At 37.5% G+C, this 22,112-nt stretch overlaps 1 protein-coding gene across 6 annotated transcripts in view; it reads left to right on the top strand.

Moving 5' to 3' along the window:
* The window catches only part of DENND1A (DENN domain containing 1A), a 531,115-nt gene that overhangs the window by 37,595 nt on the left and 471,408 nt on the right, over nucleotides 1–22,112 (top strand). For all 6 annotated transcript variants that reach the window (XM_027556228.1, XM_027556226.1, XM_027556227.1 and 3 more), the window contains exon 2: nucleotides 8,570–8,640. In XM_027556228.1, coding sequence (XP_027412029.1) covers nucleotides 8,570–8,640 — 71 coding nt within the window. The remainder of the gene's footprint in view (nucleotides 1–8,569; nucleotides 8,641–22,112) is intronic.

The raw sequence follows: 22,112 nt of genomic DNA, 5'->3' as shown, positions 1-22,112 counted from the left end.
ACACATGTATACCTGTGGTGGATTCATTTTGATATTTGTCAAAACTAATACAATTATGTAAAGTTTAAAAATAAAATAAAATTAAAAAAAAAAAAAAGTTAAGGGCAAAGGTACTTATTGGTAAGGAAATGGATGTCATCTTTGCTGATGCTATTAATATAATTGGAGAGTCTAGATTTTGCACTGTTGCTCAGCACAGGAAAGAACTTATTAAAAGTGCATGGAGTACTGTACATTGTGGAGGGGCACGTGGGCTCTATCTGCTTGGGATCCAGCTTCTTCGAGTTAACTTACTTTGCACATCGTGGCGTAAGAGTCTTTCCATAGGACTCAATGGGTGAGGTAAAACTTTGTAACTCCTCTCACAGCAATATCTGTGTATCTTTATTAATCTGATCCTGAGAACATTATTAGAAATGAAAAGTTAAGTGCAAAATCTTGAAATGACATGTTTATATAATTACACAACTAAGTTAATCATTTTCTGACAAGTCTCGACAATGACAGCGTTCTTCCATGGAGGTGTTAACTTGTTATGGGTTAGAAAGCACCCTTTGATACAGCATTTTCAGCCTGGAAAAGCAGCTTTAATTTCAGAGGCTATTGAAACAAATGGAGACTTGTTGGAAATATTAACACTACCTTTTTGTGTGTTTGTCTAGCTTAAAGGAATCAATGTTTATTAGGTGATGTTTGCTAGCACATTCTGAAGTGTATACAGTTTCTTTTGACCGTGTTGTCAACTTTAAGACAGTTCAGTTGGTATGAATTTTGAAATGCCTCAGCCCCCTCAGCATATCAGTTTGTAACTAAGGAGACAGTGTGCTGAAGTTTTACCCTAGTCCATAGAGAATAGGCTGCTGTTTTGCTTTAGAATACTAACTGGTGTGAAGATCTGATAGCTGTGAAATAAGGGGTCCCAGTACCGTGTGTGTCTCATTTAGTACTTCTAAATAACACGTAAAGGTATGAGGGCCTAGCATTATGGCATGGTTATGTTACGCAGCAAAGATTCATCTTGTGAGGAGTTAGTGTTACATTTTTCTCCTAATCTCATAATACGTTGTAATCAAAGAAAAGTAGGTCCTAATTGAAAGCTGATGATCCAGCAGAGTGATCAATAACATGATGCTTTTTAAAGAAAAAAAATTAGCTTTCCTGCTGCCTGAATATTGTCAGAGTTTTTGTCTGTTTCATGACTTCAAGCTGAGTGTACTTAATCACGTTGATGACATGGCCCTGAGCACTGAGCATGGCCCTTCCAGGGCATCGCCGAGAGTGTTCAGAAGAGGGTGGTATTGAATAGAAATCTCTCTTGGCTTACTCTCAGTCTTCATTCTCCCAGAGGCAAGAACTGAGCAGACCTCCCTTCCTTCAAACACATTTTAACTGCTTGTGTGTCATTTTTTCGTATTTAAGAGCAGAGACTGTTGTCAGCAGGTGTGACTTATTGATACCTTTGACTCCAGAGGAAAACATCTTTAAAGAATAACAGTCAGGGATAAGCAGGGCATTTTCAGTAGCATACTTCTTGTTAGAGAAAGAGAAACAGTTATTGGGAACTAGAAACTCTGTGTCAGATGTCAGAGGAAAACTCATTCATCAGACTTTTATTGTGCCAGGTTTATGACTAGGAATATGAGAAGACAGTTGGTGCCCTCAAGGAGCTCCCAGTCTAGTGGGGAAGACAGATACTTAATTAGAGACCCAGGGGTGGTTCTCCTGGTTACACATTGGGATAAGTTGGGGAGGTTTAAAAAAAACAAACAATGCCTGGAGATTCTGATTTAATTGTTCTGGGGTGTGGTCTGAGCCTCAGGACTTTTAAAAGCTCCCCAGGTAATTGTAATTGCATCAGAGTCAAATGTGTTAGAGCTGCAAAAATGTGGAAGTGCAATAACATTTGCACAGAGATGGGAGCACAGTGGAGAGGCACTTAACTCAGTCTAGGATGTGAGGGTGAGGGGTTGAGAAGGCTTCCCAGAGAGGAGGAAATGCCTAAGTTAAGGCTTGATGAATGAATTTGTGAAGGGGAAAAGACTAGAAAGACAGTTCTTTGCACAAGAGCAGCTGAATAAGGTAGAATTGTAAAGTGGTTAGTGCTTTTGGGTGATCAATGCTTATTCTGTCATTTCCTTGCTTTGACTTTGGCTAGTTTATCTTCTGAGTTTCAGGGTCCTTATCTCTAAACTGGGGGTAATAACACTTATAGGGTTGTTGAAGGTTAACTGAGATAATGCATGTAAAGTGCTTAATCATGTAATCGTGCTTTGCACATACGAAACAGGTACAAGTAGTGGTATGGTTATGATATTGTCACTAGAGAATTGGAGCATGGTTTGTTCAGAGAGCTACAAGTAGTTCCCTATGGCTGGATCTTAGGGTGCAAGACCACTCAAGGAAAGGGTGGATGGCAAAAAAAAAAAAAAAAAGCTTGGCTGATGGTTAGAATTCCAGATCATGGAGGTATAGGAGTGTGAGGCAATTGATGATGGGATATCATGGCAGAAGCAGGACATTTCCATGGTAATATGTTAAGATATGATGTGCTCTGGGAAATCTTGGGTCTGTATTGGAAAGTGGCTCAGAACATGGTATTCTTAGCATCATTCAGTTCAGTTCAGTCGCTCAGTGGTGTCCGACTCTTTGCGACCCCATGAATTGCAGCATGCCAGGCCTCCCTGTCTATCACCAATTCCAATTCAAACTCACGTCCATCGAGTCGGTGATGCCATCCAGCCATCTTATCCTCTTTCGTCCCCTTCTCCTCCTGCCCCCAATCCCTCCCAGCATTAGAGTCTTTTCCAATGAGTCAACTCTTCGCATGAGGTGGCCAAAGTACTGGAGTTTCAGCTTTAGCATCATTCCTTCCAAAGAACACCCAGCACCGATCTCCTTTAGAATGGACTGGTTGGATCTCCTTGCAGTCCAAGGGACTGTCAAGAGTCTTCTCCAACACCACAGTTCAAAAGCATCAATTCTTCGGCGCTCGGCTTTCTTCACAGTCCAACTCTCACATCCATACATGACCACTGGATCATTACATGTACTGAATTGGCAGGAGTGTTACTAGGACAGAAATTGGATTTTCAGTTACAAGTAGTTGAAAATATTAAGCATCTTAAAGAGTAATGGAGGAAGTAAGTAGTCTCAAGGTAGTTCCACAGAGTTTCTGGAAATTGTTGTTGTATTAATGGTTTAATGAAAATATGAAGTCACTTGGTCATTTGCATTTAGAGGAGAAACTTAAAAACTTATTTTTTGATTTGCAGAGAAGTAGAAAATGCTTCTATCTTCATTGACTTCAGTGGCCCTTATGTATATTGCTTGGTATGTTATTTAACTTGTCACAACATTAATCACTACTTCTTCTATAAGACAACATGTAAATGATCATGGATAAGTATGACAATAACATATATAGTCTGGTTTGTTTTTAGTGTGGTAGTCAGCATTTCCCCCCCTCCCCCTGAAGAAACTGTCATAATCTTTGGCTCCATGTAATAGAACTCTGGCAGCTATTTGAACTGAGTAAGAAAGTTAGGTAGGTTTATAATTGATTAGAATGAAACAATGACTATGTGTAACAGTAGAAGAGAAGTTAGCGTCATTGTTTCCACAAATACTTTTATCCTTTGAAATCTTTTATTGCAAAAGCACTGTTGATATGGATTATTGAGGTACACCTTATGTTTATTTTATATTGTATGTACTAATTATTTAGATGAAGAGTTCCATTTAACTAGATCAGTGGTTCTTAAACTGTGATCACTAGTTCAGTAGCATCACTATTATCTGGGTACTTATTGGAAATGTCAAGTCTTGGGTCCTGCCCCAGGTACCCTGGAGGTGGGGCTTGAAATCTCATCTTTTAATGTGCTGAAGTTTGAGTCACAGAAGTGTATAATCACTCCTATCATTTATTGAAATTTTTTAGACTCCGGGAAGGCTAGTCTGTACTTCCTTTATTCCTTTTCAATATTTGATTCTGGCTGTGTGCCAGGGACTGTTTAGGCACCTGGGAAACACTCGTGGGTGTGACAGACAAAAATGCCTGCTCTCCTGCAGTTTACATTTAGAGGAGAGAAACAAGATTGTGATTGCTGTGATGTGTAGAATTAAAATTCAATGGTAGAGAGTGTGTTGGGGAAGACTTTTGGAGGAGGTCAGGTATAAGTTGTATTTTGAATGACAGGAAGAGCCATCTATATGATGATTAGTGTAAAAGGCCACAAGATAGAAATGAATTAGGTGTGTTGAGGGGCAGACAGAAGGCCAGTGTGGCTAGAATGCCGAGGGCAAGAGGAGAGAATTCTGAAATGCAATTGGAGAGATAGGCAGAGGCCAGATCATGTAGGACCTTGTAAGGACTTTTTTCCTCATTTTTTTTTTTTTAAATTGTATTAAATTGCATATAACATAAAATTTACCAGACTGGAAAAGGTCAGTTTTCATTTCAATCCCAAAGAAAAGCAATGCCAAAGAATGCTCAAACTACTGCACAATTGCACTCATCTCATGCTAGTAAAGTAATGCTCAAAATTCTCCAAGCCAGGCTTCAGCAGTACGTGAACCGTGAACTTCCAGATGTTCAAGCTGGTTTTAGAAAAGGCAGAGGAACCAGACATCAAATTGCCCACATCCGCTGGATCATGGAAAAAGCAAGAGAGTTCCAGAAAAACATCTATTTCTGCTTTATTGACTATGCCAAAGCCTTTGACTGTGTGGATCACAATAAACTGTGGAAAATTCTAAAAGAGATGGGAATACCAGACCACCTGACCTGCCTCTTGATAAACCTATATGTAGGTCAGGAAGCAACAGTTAGAACTGGACATGGAACAACAGACTGGTTCCAAATAGGAAAAGGAGTACATCAAGGCTGTATATTGTCATCCTACTTATTTAACTTATATGCAGAGTACATCATGAGAAACGCTGGGCTGGAAGAAGCACAAGCTGGAATCAAGGTTGCTGGGAGAAATATCGATAACCTCAGATATGCAGATGACACCACCCTTATGGCAGAAAGTGAAGAGGAACTAAAAAGCCTCTTGATGAAAGTGAAAGAGGAGAGTGAAAAAGTTGGCTTAAAGCTCAACATTCAGAAAACGAAGATCATGGCATCCGGTCCCATCACTTCATGGCAAATAGATGGGGAAACAGTGTCAGACTTTATTTTTTTGGGCTCCAAAATCACTGCAGATGGTGATTGTAGCCATGAAATTAAAAGACGCTTACTCCTTGGTAAGAAAGTTATGACCAACCTAGATAGCATATTCAAAAGCAGAGACATTACTTTGCTAACAAAGGTCCATCTAGTCAAGGCTATGGTTTTTCCTGTGGTCGTGTATGGATGTGAGAGTTGGACTGTGAAGAAGGCTGAGCGCTGAAGAATTGATGTTTTTGAACTGTGGTGTTGGAGAAGACTCTTGAGAGTCCCTTGGACTGCCAGGAGATCCAACCAGTCCATTCTAAAGGAGATCAGTCTTGGGTGTTCGTTGGAAGGATTGGTGTTGAAGCTGAAACTCCAGTACTTTGGCCACCTCATGTGAAGTGTTGACTCACTGGAAAAGACCCTGATGCTGGGAGGGATTGGGGGCAGGAGGAGAAGGGGACGACAGAGGATGAGATGGCTGGATGGCATCACTGACTCGATGGACATGAGTCTGAGTGAACTCTGGGAGTTGGTGATGGACAGGGAGGCTTGGCATGCTGTGATTCATGGGGTCGCAAAGAGTCCCCATGAGGTGAAATGTTGATGATATATCAAGGACGGTTGGTTGGGGATGCTGAGAATCATTGAGATTCTGGATATATTTTGATGATTAAATCAACATAATTTGTTTGATTGATTTGGCATATAAAACAGGACTGAAGGGTGATACTAGATTTGGTGTCTTTTGTTTGTTGTTTTGTTTTTTTTTGCCTGCATAACTGGATATCAGGAAGTGCAGGTTTGAGGAAGAAAAGTGCCATTTGTTAAGTCAAAAATTCTTAAAGATCCAGATGGGGATGTTGAGGAGGCAGTTGGATGAGGGAATCTAGGATCAGGGAAGAAGTCGGGTTGGAGACAGGACTTTGGAGCTCATCAGGATTTGCCTGGTAATTAATACCATGAGACTGAATGAGATCATTTAGATAATGAGTGTAGGCAGGAAGAGGTCTAGCACTAAGTTCGAAGGTAGGAGAGTTTTGTCTGAGAAGGAATCAGCAAAGGAGCAGCCAGTAAGGCAGGAAGAATACCACTAGAGAGTGGTGTCCTGCAGGCACATGAAGAAAGTGTTTGGAGAAGGAGGGCAAATCGATCAGCTGTGTCAAATGCTGCTGAGAGGTTAAGACAAGCATTTGAGATTGACCATTTTGGCACATTTTAGCAATGGGGAGGACACTGGTGATCATGACAAGTTGTTTTGGTGGTGTGGTGAGTTCAGAAGCCTGGCCGAAGTGTTGAAGAGAAAGGGAGAAGAAGCAGAGATAGAGTTTAGACAGCATTAGAATGTTCTTCAGTTAGACAGCAGAGCTGTACAAAACGCCTTAAGTCAGTGGCACAAATTAATGCTCCACTGTTAAAAAAACAAATTTGGTATGTGACACCTTTGCATGCTCATGTTTGTTCCTTTCAGTTTTTTAAATAGAGAAAAATAAACTTAAAAGTGGACATTTGGGTTAAAAAAAAATGCATGGAATCTTTGAGGAATCTCCATGGAGTCCTAGGGTCCCACAGAACACACTTTGAAAGCCATTCTCTTAATCCAGAGGAATGAAATTCTGAGATGAAATTCAGCCAGTTGCAGAATAGGCTTAAATATATTTCTAGGTTTTAGAGGGAATCTTCTTGGTGCTCTTTAGATGAACTTAGAATATGCCTTTCTTTCAACAAACCCTCTACTTTTAGATCATTTGAATCAAGGGATGTTCCATATGGTGTTTTCCGCAAATGTTTTGGTGACCAGAGGATGCTGACCTTGTCAGTCTTTTTGTACCCTCTTGCAGGGGGAAAAAAAGTACAAAAGCATTTTGAAATAGCTTTCTTGAAACTTGAGTTTACTTTTAGTTAAGATACTCTGCTTTATTGTCTAATTTAAAAATTATATTTGACAAAGGTATATTTAAATCCCTTGAATTTTAGAGCAGGCAACTCTTTTCACTGTAGGTACTTATTTAAAGCACATTCGAAATTTCTCTTCAGTAAGGAAATGATGGTTCTTCACAAGGGAAATAGTAGATCCCTGACTTGCAACTACTCCTGAGAAATTGGAGTATTACAATATTGAGTCTAAGATGCCATTATTTATAAGATGCACTGTTATTATATGTACTACCAAGAAAGAAAAATTGCCATTTAGAGTTGTAAGATGCAATAGACTGTAAAACATGGGAAAATGTGGGAGAAAATTTTCATCTTAGAATCAATGAAACCCAGAATTTGAGTGCCTGGAGGTCTAAGTTGCAGTTCTGGTTGTGTTTCTAACCAGTTGTGAGATTACTAAGTCATTTAGACTCTCTCTGCTTTAGATTCCTCACCTGTATGGTGAGGGTGATGTCTGATCACCTACCTCATAAGGTTATAATGAAGATGAAAAGAGGTAAATGAGATAGTTTTGGAAAGTGGAATCTGCTGGGCAAATTCAAGGTATTTAGTTGATTGCAATTCCCTTAGATCTGATTAGGCAACTCAAAGTTTCTTCTCTGAGCTTTGTTGTCAGGTTTAAAATAGAATTCAGTCATAGACATTTGAATGTGTAACATTTTCTTCTGCTAAATGATTTTCTTGCAATCTGGAAATAATCTTTTTATTGTAGTTTTAGAATCAAAGAGAAAAGAGAAAATACAAAGATAATATAACCCCGATGTTCTTGTCACTCAGAATGAACAACTGTTAACATTTTGTTAGTGCTGTGATCTTTTTAAAACTTAATATGAAATATTCATGACATAAAAAGGTAAAAGGATATAGTAATGAACATTCATATACTTGCCATTGCCAATGCAGGGGAAGCCTCCCCCCGCCCCCCACCTCTCCCCACCCCCTGCTGTGAGGAAACAGTATCTTAAATTTTAGATTAGCATCCTGTCTTCATAATAGCCTAATGAGATAGGATACTGTTTCTCTTGAGTCTTGAACACCTGTAAGTAAGCAAGTTAATGTCATCACCTGAATATTTTATCCTGGAGTATGAGGGAGCATGTTACATTGTGCTAGTGTTGCCTTGGTTTGAATTTCCTCAAAGTTTTTCTTTTGGTTTTGGAGATCCATCTGTATAAATGGGAAATATATCATCTGTAAAATCATAACAACGGCTAACCTGTTATGTGCTAGACATTGTATTTAGGCAATTTTTGTTGTTTTCTTTACATTTCACAATAATACTTCTGCTTAGGTATTTTCATTTTATAGATTAGGAAGGCTATGGCTCAGAGAAGTTGAGTAACTTGTCCAAAGTTCCACGGCCATTAAGTTGGAGAGCTAATGATTTTAATCAAGGTTTGCCCTGTTTCACAGCCTGCATATTCTGTTCATGCTGCCTTAGTCCTTGTCAGTAATCACGGTCTGTTTCTTTTGTAGGCAAAACCCAGAGACCACCTTTGAAGTGTATGTTGAAATGGCCTATCCTAGGACAGGTGGCACTCTTTCAGGTATGCATGTTTCATTATGATATGCCATGTTTGTTTATTGTATGACATAGCCATGCACATTGGATGATATGTGAATATTCTAAACTGTTATTTATCTTTAAGTGTGTTTAAGTGTCTTTCCCTTTTATCTGTGCACACATCATCCTAGGGAACAATTTAAGAGTCATTGCTTTAACAGCTTTGAATTATGGCTTTATTCATTGTAACCATTGGATTTTAGTTTTTATCTTTCAGAGATACCTGGAAGTCAACATTTTAGTATGAAATATTGTCACCTTGCTAATAAAGAGGGTTTAGAATTAGGTTATAAAATAATATAAAGGGAAATCTCTGCCACTAAACTGGGAGGAGATGTTTGAAATAGATTTAATTCAGTAAATTTTATGTCAGCTGGTTAAAAAAGAGGTTGAAAATTAGTTGAAGGAAACACCTCCTCTGGTTTAGCTTTTGGACTAATTTGGACATGTATTCCTGGACAACAGGGTCTTGGATAAGATTAGAGTATCTTGTTCAGGCTGAATAAATCACTTTTTGACCTAAAATCCTTCCTGGTTAATGAGCAAAAATCACCTTCTGGCCTAGTGTTCTTTTTCTTGGTGCCTAAGACAGTGATGTGTTTGCCAAAGATATATTAGGGAGCATCTCTTGGTCTACACAACAGCAGTTGTGTATATTTATTTGGTGTTTATGGAGAATGAATTTATTTGGATTAGAAACTTGGAGTAATCAGGATTCCAGTGGTAGTTACGCCTATCATTGGCTGTACAACCTTGGGCATATTTTCTACTTCATTATTTTACTTAGATTGTAGTGCTCATAACATAGTTACCTTTTTGTTGAGTATCTATTGTTCTGTTGTCCTACATGCTTGATGTACCTAGTAAGTTCTTACAGTACAACTCTTAAAGATAGTTGGATGGCATCTCCATTATGCCTATGAGAAAACAGCATCTGAGAGCTCAGATAACTTACCGAGATCTTATAGCTACTGTGTGGAATAGCAAGGGCTTTTGGTTCAAGTCCTCTTCACTCTAAGTTGCCTTCTTGAGGACAGTGACCATGTTATACACATCTCTCCATGGCATCTCCAGGGCTTTGTACAATGTCACTAGCATTTCTTAAATGCATTTCTCAATATCAAAAGTGAAAACTGTGTGAGCTTCACTTTCTGAATTAATGAGACATGTTATAAACTTATTAGGGCTTTCCTGATAGCTCAGCTTGTACAAACTCTGGCCGCAATGCAGGAGACCCCTGTTTGATTCCTGAGTCAGGAAGATCCCCTGGAGAAGGGATAGGCTACCCACTCCAGTATTCCTGGGTTTCTCTGGTGTCTCAGACAGTAAAGAATCCGCCTGCAGTGTGGGAGACCTGGGTTCGATCCCTGGGTGCTTCACTTTCTGAATTAATGGACATGTTATAAACTTATGGTCGTTCTGGAACTAGAATGTTAATATTCATCTTAAGTTGTGCCTCTAACTGTGCAAACTACTGGATTGAGAAGGGAGGTAGCTGATACTAGGGGTGTTCGAGCTGTGGTACCTCTGTGAGCCCACTTGACAGAGTAACTAGCTGGTGATAGCTGTGATTTGATAGATTTAGGGACAAAAATTTTTCTTATTTCTGCAGTTGCTAATGCTCCCCCTTTCAGTGCTATAGTTATTTCCTCCCAAAGTTAAAATGAATTTTTTTTTGGGAATATGAACAAAGTTTAAGTACAAATAAGATGGAAGAGTGTACAAAATGAGACGTCTTTACCGTATCCTCTTCTCTCAGTTATCTAATTCCTCTTCCTGTAGGCAACTCTTGTCTCATTTAACCCCTTTAGTTTACTTTTTAAAAACTTAAAAATTTGAAAATATTTTAAAAGATAAGTTATAGGAGTAGTTAAGTGTATACTCGCTTTCCTTAGAGTCATCAGTTGTTACTGTTTTGCCTTATTTGCTTGATCACTGTATTTTTTTGCTAAACATTTTGAGAATAAGTTGCAGACATTGTGACCCTTCACCCTTAAATACTTTAGGATATATCTCCTAAGAATAAGGGCATTTTCTTAAATAACTGTAGTCCCATTACTGAAGTAAGAAAGTTAATGTCTTTTGTCCAAATTTAATCAGTTGTCCCAATAATATCCTTTATAGCACTTCCCCCCTCTGATCCAGAATTCAGGATCATGTAATCCATTTAGTTTTCACAGCTGTTTAGTTTCTTTCAGTCTGGAATAGTTTTGCAATCCCTTCCTCCCTTTTTTAATCTTTATGTCATGTTTCTGAAGAACCTAAGTCTCTTGTTTTGTAGAAAGTCCCTAGGTTTGATTCTACCCTCATGATTAGATTCAGGTTATGGATTTTGGATAGGAGTATTTCAAATATCATATGTGTCCTTCTCAATATGTATCACATCAGCAGAGATGTGATGTTCATTCCATTATTTGTGGAAAAAAATACGTTAAACCTTTGTGTACAGTTTAATAGTTACAGAGTGAGTATCCTTGTTACTGTTACCCGGGTGAAGACATAATATTGCTTGGTTCTAAGGAAATTCTGGTCCTGGCAAGAGAACTCCTGCCCTTGCCCTATGCTTTGGCCCTCTTCTGAAGTGCCCTTTTCAGGCAAGTCCATAGGGTCTGTGGGGCATGCTTAGATCGTGAATCCTTCCATCCTAGACAAACTGTGAGTACCTCACATCTAAGAATTTCTTGACCCAGTGGCCCCAGAGTCTTATTTCCAGAGTCTGAGTCTTCCTTGGGGTCTGTCCTTCTGAGGGTCAACTGGCTGCTGGTATACACACCCCTAGACCCAAAGGGTGGCCTCAGGGTATCTGTTTGTGGGGAGTAGGGGATGGCATGGAGCTTGGACTTGGGAGTGTAGGTGATTGCATCCCTGTGTGTGAGGTTCCTGGCACTGTGGGATGGAAAAGGGAGAGATGGCCAATGGCCAATTTTCTGTGAACCATGTTCCTACATAGAACTCTCAGGAATTCAAGAATTCTCAGTGTGAATCTGGCCTTCCAAGTACTTGTGATAATGGAACATATTTAATAGTTTGTTAGCTTATTTCACATCTTTGAAATGTTTAGACATATGATTTGTGGACCTCAGTTTGTACTCTTGCCTAGGCCTAGGCCCTGTAAATATTATAGGTGGGGCTGGCCAGCGCCCCAGAAGTCCCTGCCTCCCTTTTTCCAGAGGTAACTACTATCCTGACTTTTATGATACTCATTTCTTTGTTTTTCTTTGTAGTTTTACCATATAAGTTTACCTCTTTGAAAAATTTAATTTAGTAATAATGCCTGTTTCTGAGTTTTATAGAATTATTCTGTATGTAGTTTTGCTGCTTTTTTACTCAAGTCTGTAAGGGTTTTCTGTGTTGCTGTGTGTATGGTGGTCATTTATTTTCATTGCAGTGTAGAACACTTTAAGATTATATCACAGTTTATCCTACGTTGAAAGGACTTGAGGTTGTTTGCAATTTTTGGCTATTACAAGCAATGTGGTGGTGACCTTTATATCAATACCTAAATCCTGGTGCATGTAAACATATACATAGGATGTATACCATACTTGATCACTGGATCATGCTAGCCTGTTTTTCAAAGTGGATCTTGCTTATATACACTGCTTCCAGCGGTGTTTGGTCTTTGTTGTTCAACATCTTTACAGTCCTTAATACAATTAGATTTGGTGTTATCTTCCAACCTGATAGTTGTAGTATCTCCTCATTGTTGGTATTTGTATACTTGTCCGGTGACTAATGAGATTGAGCACCTTTTCATACACTATTGACCTCTCAAAATATCTTCTTTTTTAAAGTGCCTGTTCAAGGCTTAATCATTTTTAAATTTTTTCTATCTTTTCTGTGTTGTTTTATAAGAAACTGTGCATTATGTAGGTTATCTGATCAGGTGGGTTGTAGATATTGTCTCCTACTCTATAGTTTGTCTTTCACTGTCTGGTATCTTTGATCAAAACTTCTTGATTTTCATACCTACAGTTTATTGGTATTTTCCTACTCTACAGATATGAAGCTATTGTCCTATATTTTCTTCCAAGAAACTTGTAGTTTTGTCTTTCACATTCTTTAATATGTCAAGTATTTTAATTTTCTATTAAATGATTAATATCCAGAAAAGCTAAACTTAAATTTGATTCCTTATCCAAAATTTTTAAAAATTGGGAAACTAAATAAAGCCGAATTACTAAAATATGCTGTTCTTCTACATAAAACATGTTTTTATAAAATGGTCAGGTACTTCTAAGTAACACCTAAAAAATTATCTCACAATAAAAGGATGACAAATGTGAGAAAGACCAGTAAGAAATATTACTAGATGTTAAAGACAGTTCTTTTCCCCATTGATTATTTTTTGTGTATGAACTCGTGAAGATGTTAACTGTCATGTGTTCTGTGCTCTGAAGAGCGTTCCATAACATCCATGGAAGAGACATGTAATTTGTCCAATCTACTTAGATACTGCATTCAGACCTATGACACTGAGTGGTACCTTCTCCCAAAGTTTGTGCAAATAAAATTTGGGTACGCACACTGAACTCACGGTACCGCTTACTTTGGGAATTCGTAGGATTTCCCAGTTGCTAATACCAGTGAATAAGCTGTCAAATATTTGATTTTAGATAACTTTTGTCTACTTCTACAACCTTTCTTTTTTCTAATACAACTTATATTTGCCTTTTTCAGATACTATTTAATGCATTATTTTTGCCATTTAGATGACTGTAAAGAATCTGTCTTAAAATTAGTCTTTGTTTCTTGGATCTGCATCTCTGATCTTTGCCAAAATACCTGAATAAACTTAGGTATAAACCTTACGCTATATACAGTACTAGTGTCTGGGCATAATCTTCTCTTTGAAGTTTGTTTGCATCCCCCAGAGGGATTAATTCCCTGCTGTGAGAAGGTGGGTTAGAGAGCACTGAAACTACTTTATGGGTCTTTAATTGGAGGAGTCAGTATAGGTTTTGTTCTATAAATTTCTGTGAGTTTCATTCTTATGATTTTTCTTGTACTGTGATATATTATGTTCTCATTGTAAAAAAAAAAAAATACACAAAATTTTCCACTTGAGTATGTATTAGCAGATTATCATAGTGTATATTTTTTCTATTTATCTATAAAAGTTTAGTAGCTGGTTTTCATACTAGTTTTTGACCACGTGTAAATTTTTGAAAAATTATAAAGAAGAGAAAAATTATCACTCAGTAATAACTAATGTTTTGATTTATTTTCTTATAGCCTTGTGTGTGTGTAAATATATAAACTCCCCCCTAAACTTATGTTACATGTATGTGTTTTCCTTGTTCTCCCCTGAATCATTAAACTTTTCCTAAAATTATTAATATAGCTTTGTAAAAATCAATTTAGTTGCTACAAATTATGACATCATATCTATGTGCCATATTTACTGATAATTACATCTTTAGATTGGTTCCAGGGTTCTCCTGTTGTAAATAATGCCAGTGAATATCTTTTGTGTATAATCTTGTTATTTAGGTATGTGGTTTTACTGTTTAGAAAAAGAAGTTAGATCATTTTGAGTGGATCTTTGATCTATTTTGTTCTTATTTTTTTAGTGCCTTTTTCTGCCAGTTTCATTTTGTGTTCTCTAGTTTGTCTATTTGTTCAAGAACCCACCTTACATAGGGATCCCAGAATAGGAATACAGTCACCTCCGGTTGTGAAAATTCCCAGAGCTGAGTTCAGTCTATCTGACTGAAGGTCTCGAAAAAGGGTGCTCTTGCAAGAGAGATGAGCCTGCCCAGTCCCTTGATCAGATGGCACTGACCATGCTTACACTCTGGAATGCATTTCAGACACAAGTGTTTCGTTACAGCTGGCATCTCTGAACCTGCTGTAAGCACTCTTCTTGGGCAGTTGCTTCACACTGCGAGTGACAGCATGAGTTTCTCAAGGCTGTTCCCAGACCAGCCTCTCTCTGTTTGCTCTCCTCCCAGTGTTTAGGTCTTATTTTAATATCATTTAGTAACATTTATGGAGAAGGCAGTGGCACCCCACTCCAGTACTCTTGCCTGGAAAATCCCATGGACGGAGGAGCCTGGTAGGCTGCAGTCCTTGGTGTCGCTAAGAATCGGGGACGACGGAATGACTTCATTTTCACTTTTCACTTTCATGCATTGGAGAAGGAAGTGGCAACCCACTCCAGTATTCTTGCCTGGAGAATCCCAGGGACAGAGGAGCCTAGTGGGCTGCTGTCTATGGGGTCGCACAGAGTCGGACACGACTGAAGTGACTTAGCAGCAAAAAGACGTAGATAGTCAAGTTGAGAAACTGTTGAGAGAATTCTGTGAAAAGAAGGCTTAAGATGTGATGCTTTGGTTGACTGAGTTTTTCAGCTACCTTGGAGTTGAGCAGTAATCTTAAAAAACAAAACAAAACATCTGGCTTTCAAATCTCTAAGTATCTGTTCACATTTCTGTATTAGCAGTTTCATGAAGAAAACTGAGTGTTGGCTCACTTAAAATAATTGAGAACCAGATTTGTTCTTAAGCTTTCATTTATAGGACTCTGATTCTGGGATCTTCACCTGTGATCAGTGTATGATCATCATTAGCTATTTTTTAAAAAATTGACTTGAAAAATAAACAATTTATCCTGTCTCTTTAAAAGATGAAGAGGAGGAAAAAGCCTTTTTTGAGAGTTGTTTTCCCTCAGATTAAAATATTCTTAGAGGTATTAACAAAATTTATCATCTTCTTATTTTCAATAATAATTGGATAATAAATCACTGCAAACTTTTAAAGAATGGTGATAAAATAGCTAACATTCACTGAGTCCTTATTATATCCCAGTCATTTGTAGTATTCCTTTTTAAACCTTGAATAACCCTCTAAGATGAGTCTTACTTTTGAGGAAACTGAGGCTCGAAGAGTTTAATGTATTTGTCCAAGTTGGACAGCCACAAGTGGTAGAATCAGGACTTTAATTTCATTCCTGTGACATCTTCCCCAGAAAAGCTGTCTAATATGACCTGCACATGCAGTAAGGAATTCAGATATATAGGAAAAGAAAAATCAGGCTTATAGAGAAAATAAGGGGAGAGACAGTTTTCATTCATGAAAGTTGCAAATTTCTTTTTTTTTTTTTTAATTGAAACTTAGTTGATTTATAATAATGTTATTTTTAGGGGTATAGCAAAGTGATTCAGTACACATATATACAACTGAATCACTTTGCTATACCCCTATATACATATATATATATACATATATACATGTATATATATGTATATATGTATACATATATACACACATACATACAACTGAATCACTTTGCTATACCCCTAAAAATAACAATATTATAAATCAACTAAGTTTCAATTAAAAAAAAAGAAATTTGCAACTTTCATGAATGAAAACTGTCTCTCCCCTTATTTTCTCTATAAGCCTGATTTTCCTTTTCCTATATATCTGAATTCCTTACTGCATGTGCAGGTCATATTAGACAGCTATTCTGGGAAGATGTCACAGGAATGAAGTTAAAGTCCTGATTCTACCACTTGTGGCTGTGTGTATGTGTTTTCAGATTATTTTCCATTATAGATTATTACAAGGTATTGAAAATAGGTCCTTGTGCCATATAGTAGATCTTTATTGTTTATCTGTTTTACATATAGTAGCTTGTATCTGTTAATTGCATATTCCTCATTTATCCCTCCCTTTTCCCCCTTTGTTAACCATAAGTTTGTTTTCTATATCCAAGTCTGTTTTTGTTTTGTGTATAGATTTCTTTGTTTTTAGATTCCATGTATAAGTGATATTGTATAATAATTGTCTTTTTTGAGTTACAGCACTTACTGTGATATTCTCTAGGTCTCTCCATGTTGTCGCAAATGGCAGTATTCTTTTTTAATAGCTGAGTAGTAGTCTACTGTGTATATACACCACGTCTTCTTAAACCAATTGTCTGTTGATGGGAACTTGGGTCATTTTCATATCTTGGCTATTGTAAGTAGTGCTGCTATGGACATTGGGATGCATGTATCTCTTTGACTTAGAGTTTTTGTTTTTTCCGATGTTTTTTGTTTTTGATTCAGCATAATTCAGTTCAGTTCAGTCACTCAGTCATGTTTGACTCTTTGCGACACCATGAAGCCTGCCACATGCCAGGCTTTCTTGTCCATCACCAACTCCTGGAACTGGCTCAAACTCATGTCCATTGAGTTGGTGATGCCATCCAACCATCTTATCCTCTGTTATCCCCTTCTCCTCCTGCCTTTACTTTAGCTTTTATTTTGCTTTATTACTTTATTTTTAAATTAAAAAATTTTTTTGTTACTTTTATTACTTGATTACTTTAGCTTTTATTTTGCTTCTTCTGAATTTTCCAGTAAAATTAAATGCACTTTACAGAGTGTTAAGATATGGATCCTGATTTGTAGCAGTGTAATAGGGCCAAATTAAAAGACGCTTACTCCTTGGAAGGAAAGTTATGACCAACCTAGATAGCATATTCAAAAGCAGAGACATGACTTTGCCAACAAAGGTCCGTCTAGTCAAGGATATGGTTTTTCCAGTAGTCATGTATGGATGTGAGAGTTGGACTGTGAAGAAGGTTGAGTGCCGAAGAATTGATGCTTTTAAACTGTGGTGTTGGAGAAGACTCTTGACAGTCCCTTGGACTGCAAGGAGATCCAACCAGTCCATTCTAAAGGAAATCAGTCCTGGGTGTTCTTTGGAAGGACTGATGCTAAAGCTGAAACTCCAATACTTTGGCCACCTCATGCGAAGAGTTGACTCATTGGAAAAGACTCTAATGCTGGGAGGGATTGGGGGCAGGAGGAGAAGGGGATGACAGAGGATGAGATGGCTAGATGGCATCACCGACTTGATGGATGTGAATTTGAGTGAACTCCGGGAGTTGGTGATGGACAGGGAGGCCTGGTGTGCTGCGATTAATGGGGTCACAAAGAGTCAGACACGACTGAGCGACTGAACTGAACTGAATAGGGCTAAGTTACTACTCACTCAAAAGACATGGATTACTTAATCTTTGTAATTTCTCTTAACTCTAAGTACCTGATACTCCAGTTAGAAAACATCTTGTTGGGATAGAGGCATGGAACCTTACCTCACTGTACTCTTCAAGCTGACTTTAAAAAATCAGGGATAGTTTTGAGAATTACAGTGTGTTTTGTATTTTAAGATTGTTACAATGATTGTTTCTTTAAACTAGAGGTGAGTCTGGTGAGACCTCAGTGCAGTTAAGCTTTTGCCCACCACCTAATGAAATAAGTATCATCTCAATTGCATAGATAAGAAAAGCAGGGTTCAGTAAAAGTGAAAATTGTTTCTTAAACTTGTTATTCTAACATCTAGAGTAGTGCTTTGCATATAGTAGTATGCCTTGCATACTTATCAATAAGTATTAAATGATTAAAGCTTACAGATAGGAAATGACTTGTTCAAAGTTCTGAGTTGGGATCTGAACTCTAGTGTGACTGTATTCTTTAAACAAGTTTATAAAAACTATGACACAACTTATATATATGTATGTATATGTGTAGTTTAAAGAATAAAGATAAATCCATGTGCCTAACACTCAAGAAATAGAACATTTAATTTCTCTGAAGCCCTCCTCTATGCCTTTTTCAAATTGCTTTTTTTCTCCATTGAAATCACATTTTTAATTTTACCTTAATTGTATATCCTTGCTTAAAGCCATGTTTTTTTATTACACAGTGTTGATGCTCTAAATTGGTATGTAGAATGACTTTGAATCGCTGTTCTTACAAAGTAACAGAAAGTGAGCAATGTATTTTCTTAATGTTTGGTTATTTGGAACTGATTCCAGATTTCTTCCTGTTTCTAAAGTGTGTGATTTAAGGGCCATATGGGTATAAATTACGAAATAGGGAAGTCTCACAATTTTTGATTTATTCACAGCAGTGTGTTTCTTCTTGCTGTTTCTGTGGTTCATTGTATTAGGCCTATGGCCTTCTAGGTGGACTAGGAATTCATTGATCCACTAAACAATAAAATCCACGTGAGCAGCGAGTTTGTTTATTTTTATTGTCACAAAATGCCAATCTCAGAGCCTCATTTTCTCAGCTATAAAATGGAGGTCCTAATAGTACCTACTTCATTCAGTTGAAAGGATTAAAGTAAAATGCTTAGTGCTTGGGATAAGAAAGTTCTCAAATAATAGGGGTTGTTATTGTTTTGAAAGGTTTAATTTTTTTAAAGAGAAGATTTAGGTTCACAGCAAAATTGAGAGGATGATACAGAAATTTCCTGGATATGCCTACCTCATACCTTCACAAGCTCTCCTATTATCAACATTTCCCATGAATGTGGTATGTTTGTTGCAATTGATGAACCTACATTAACTTGTCATAATCACCCACAGTCCATTGTTTATGTCATGGTTCACTCTTGGTGTTGTATATTCTGTGAATTTAGATAAATGTATAATGACATATATCCATCATTATAGTATACAGAGTATTTTCACTGCTCTAAAAATTTCGTGCTCTACCTGTTTAGCCCTCCCTGTTGTCCACTCGATGATCCCCACCACTGATCCTTTTACTCTTTCCACTTTTGCCTTTTCCAGATTGTCATATATTGATATTTGGAATCATATTGGTATGTAGCCTTTTCAGATGAGTTTCTTTCACTTAGTCATATTGTTTAATGTCTTTCCATGTCTTTCCATGGCTTGATGCCTCATTTCTTTTTAATGCTGAATAATATTCCATGGCCTGGATGTGTCATGGTTTATGTATCCATTGACTTACTAAAGGACATCTTGGTTGCTTCCAGGTATTGACAGTTATGAATAACATTTCTAATAAACATTCACATGTTGGTGTTCATGTGGAGATAAGTTTGCAGCTCCTTTGGGTGAATATCAAGGAGCCTGATTGCTGGATTTTATGGCAAGAGACTGTTTAGTTTTGTAAGAAATCACCAAGCTGTCTTCCAAGTTAGCTGGACCACTTTGCACTCCCACCACCCACGAATGAGAGCTCCTGCTGCTCCGTATCCTCACCAGCATTTGGTGGTGGTGGTGTTCTGAATTTTGGCCATTCTAAAGGTGTACAGCGGTGTGTGGTGTATCATTGTTTTAATTTGCATCTTCCTGATTACATATTATGTGGAGCATCTTTTCGTATGTTTATTTGCCATCTGTGTATCTTCTTTGGTGAGGTTTCTGTTAAGATCTTCTGCCCATTTGTTAAATTGGGTTGTTTGTTTTCTTATGTTTGAGCTTTAAGAATTCATTGTATATTTTGGATTACAGTCCTTTATTGAATGTGTATTTTGTAAACATTTTCTTCCAGTCTATAGCTTGTTTTTCTTGTTTTCCTGATATTGTCTTCGGCAGAACATAAGTTTTTAATTTTGATGAAGTTTGGCTTATCAATTATTTCTTTCATAGGTCCTGTTTGTGGTCATCAAGATGCCCAAGATCATGATCTATAGTTTTGTATTTTACATTTAGGTCATAATCTATTTTGAGTTAATTTTTGTGAGCCCTGAAGGAAAGATTCAGTATGTGTCTAGATTCAGTATTTTGCGTGTGGATGTCCAGTTGTTCCAGCTCTGTTGGTTAAAAGAGACCATTTTTGCTCCATTGCATTGCCTTCGCTGCTTTAGCAAAGATCAGTTGACTAATTTTTGTGGGTCTGTTTCTGGGCTGTCTGTTGATTCATTGATCCATTTGTCTGTTCTTTCATCAATGTCATCCTTTGTTGGTTTCTATAACTTATGATCAGTCTTGAAGTCAGTTAATGTTAGTCTTCAGATTTTGTTTTTTTTCTTCATATTGTGTTGGCTATTCTGGGCCTTTTGCCTCTCTGTGTAAATGTTAGAATCAGTTTGTTGATATGCACAAAGTAACTTGCTGGTATGTTTTGTGTTATTGTGTTGAATCTTTAAATCAAGTTAGGAAGACCTGACATCCTGACAATATTGAGACTTCTGATTTGTGAACATGGAATATATCTTCATTTATTTAATTCTTTGATTTTGTTCATCAGAGTTTTGTAGTTCTCCTCATGTAGTTCTTGTATTTATTTTGGTTAGATTTATTCCAGAGTATGTTTAATTATTAATAAAATGATATTTTATTAATAATTTAATTAATATTTATTGGAGAAGGCAATGGCACCCCACTCCAGTACTCTTGCCTGGAAAATCCCATGGATGGAGGAGCCTGGTAGGCTGTAGTCCACGGGGTTGCTAAGAGTTGGGCACAACTGAGCGACTTCCCTTTCACTTTTCACTTTCATGCATTGGAGAAGGAAATGGCAACCCACTCCAGTGTTCTTGCCTGGAGAATCCCAGGGACGGGGGAGCCTGGTGGGCTTCCGTCTATGGGGTTGTACAGAGTCAGACACGACTGAAGTGACTTAGCAGCAATTTATTATACTGTTATTTTAAATTACTATGTTATTTTTATTTAACACAAGATTTCCTATCTGTGTAGAACTCTAATGTCCAACAGTTGTTATCAGTCTAATGCAGCTGAAAAATGGGAAGTACAACAAACTAGCCAAAGTAGATTTCTCAGAATCCATGCATTCAAACTTAAATATTTTATTCGTGGGAAAGCTCTTAGCTTATACCCTATGTGCTTTGGTTTGCCCTGAAGATTTTTCTGTATTATATTGATCAGCACAGTTGATTATGTTGATAACTTCAAATCATTGCATTAGATTCTTTTTGCCGAGAATGGCAGAAGCCCATTGAAATGTGGCTTGAGCAAAATAGGGAATTTATTGGTTCTCAGTATTGAGAATTGGCACTGGTAAAACTGGCTTTGGATTTTGCTGGATCTAGGTGTTCTGCATATAGTTTCATAGATTTGTCATATCTTTAGTTCTTGGTTTTCTGTCTTCTGTGTTCATTTCTGGGCAGGTGGTCCCTATATGATGGCAAAGATGGCTACTAGCAAATCCAAAATTTGTATCTACTAGTTTAGTCACCCAAGTGGAAAAAGAGTATCTTATATTATTTTGAGCCATTAACCCAAGGACCATTGTAATAGGCCTCGTTTGGGTCATAGACTGCTCTGTGAACCGATCATGGTGGTTTTGAGTGGGTGACTTTGAGATGCCGATTGAGGAGTGAAGGAGTGTGTATGTGGGAGGCCTGTTCAGTGCCGTATGGGTTCTGTAGCTGAGAATGGGGCAGGGTTGTTCCCCAGAGGAAAATCTGGTGCTATTACCAGTGGAAGGGAGAATGGATGGATGCTAGGCAGCCAAAATAAATGTTCACTGCAGTCATCAGAAAAATGTTTTATTAAAATATACTTTTCAAAAAAGCAGTGAGATATAATATAGTTTAGAATTACAACCAAAATGATGAAGTTTCAGTGCTGAAAAAAATGTGTATCTTCAGCTTTCTCAAAAACTGTCATATAAGTCTTATTTCCCCAGGAATCTACATGACTGAGTTCTTACACATTTAATTTTTGGTTACAGTTTTAATC

Source organism: Bos indicus x Bos taurus, chromosome 11, assembly GCF_003369695.1.
Source record: "Bos indicus x Bos taurus breed Angus x Brahman F1 hybrid chromosome 11, Bos_hybrid_MaternalHap_v2.0, whole genome shotgun sequence".
In the NCBI taxonomy this organism is placed as follows: Eukaryota; Metazoa; Chordata; class Mammalia; order Artiodactyla; family Bovidae; genus Bos; species Bos indicus x Bos taurus.
The sequence above is the reverse complement of the archived record's forward strand: the minus strand, read 5'-3'. Positions and strand labels throughout refer to the sequence as shown.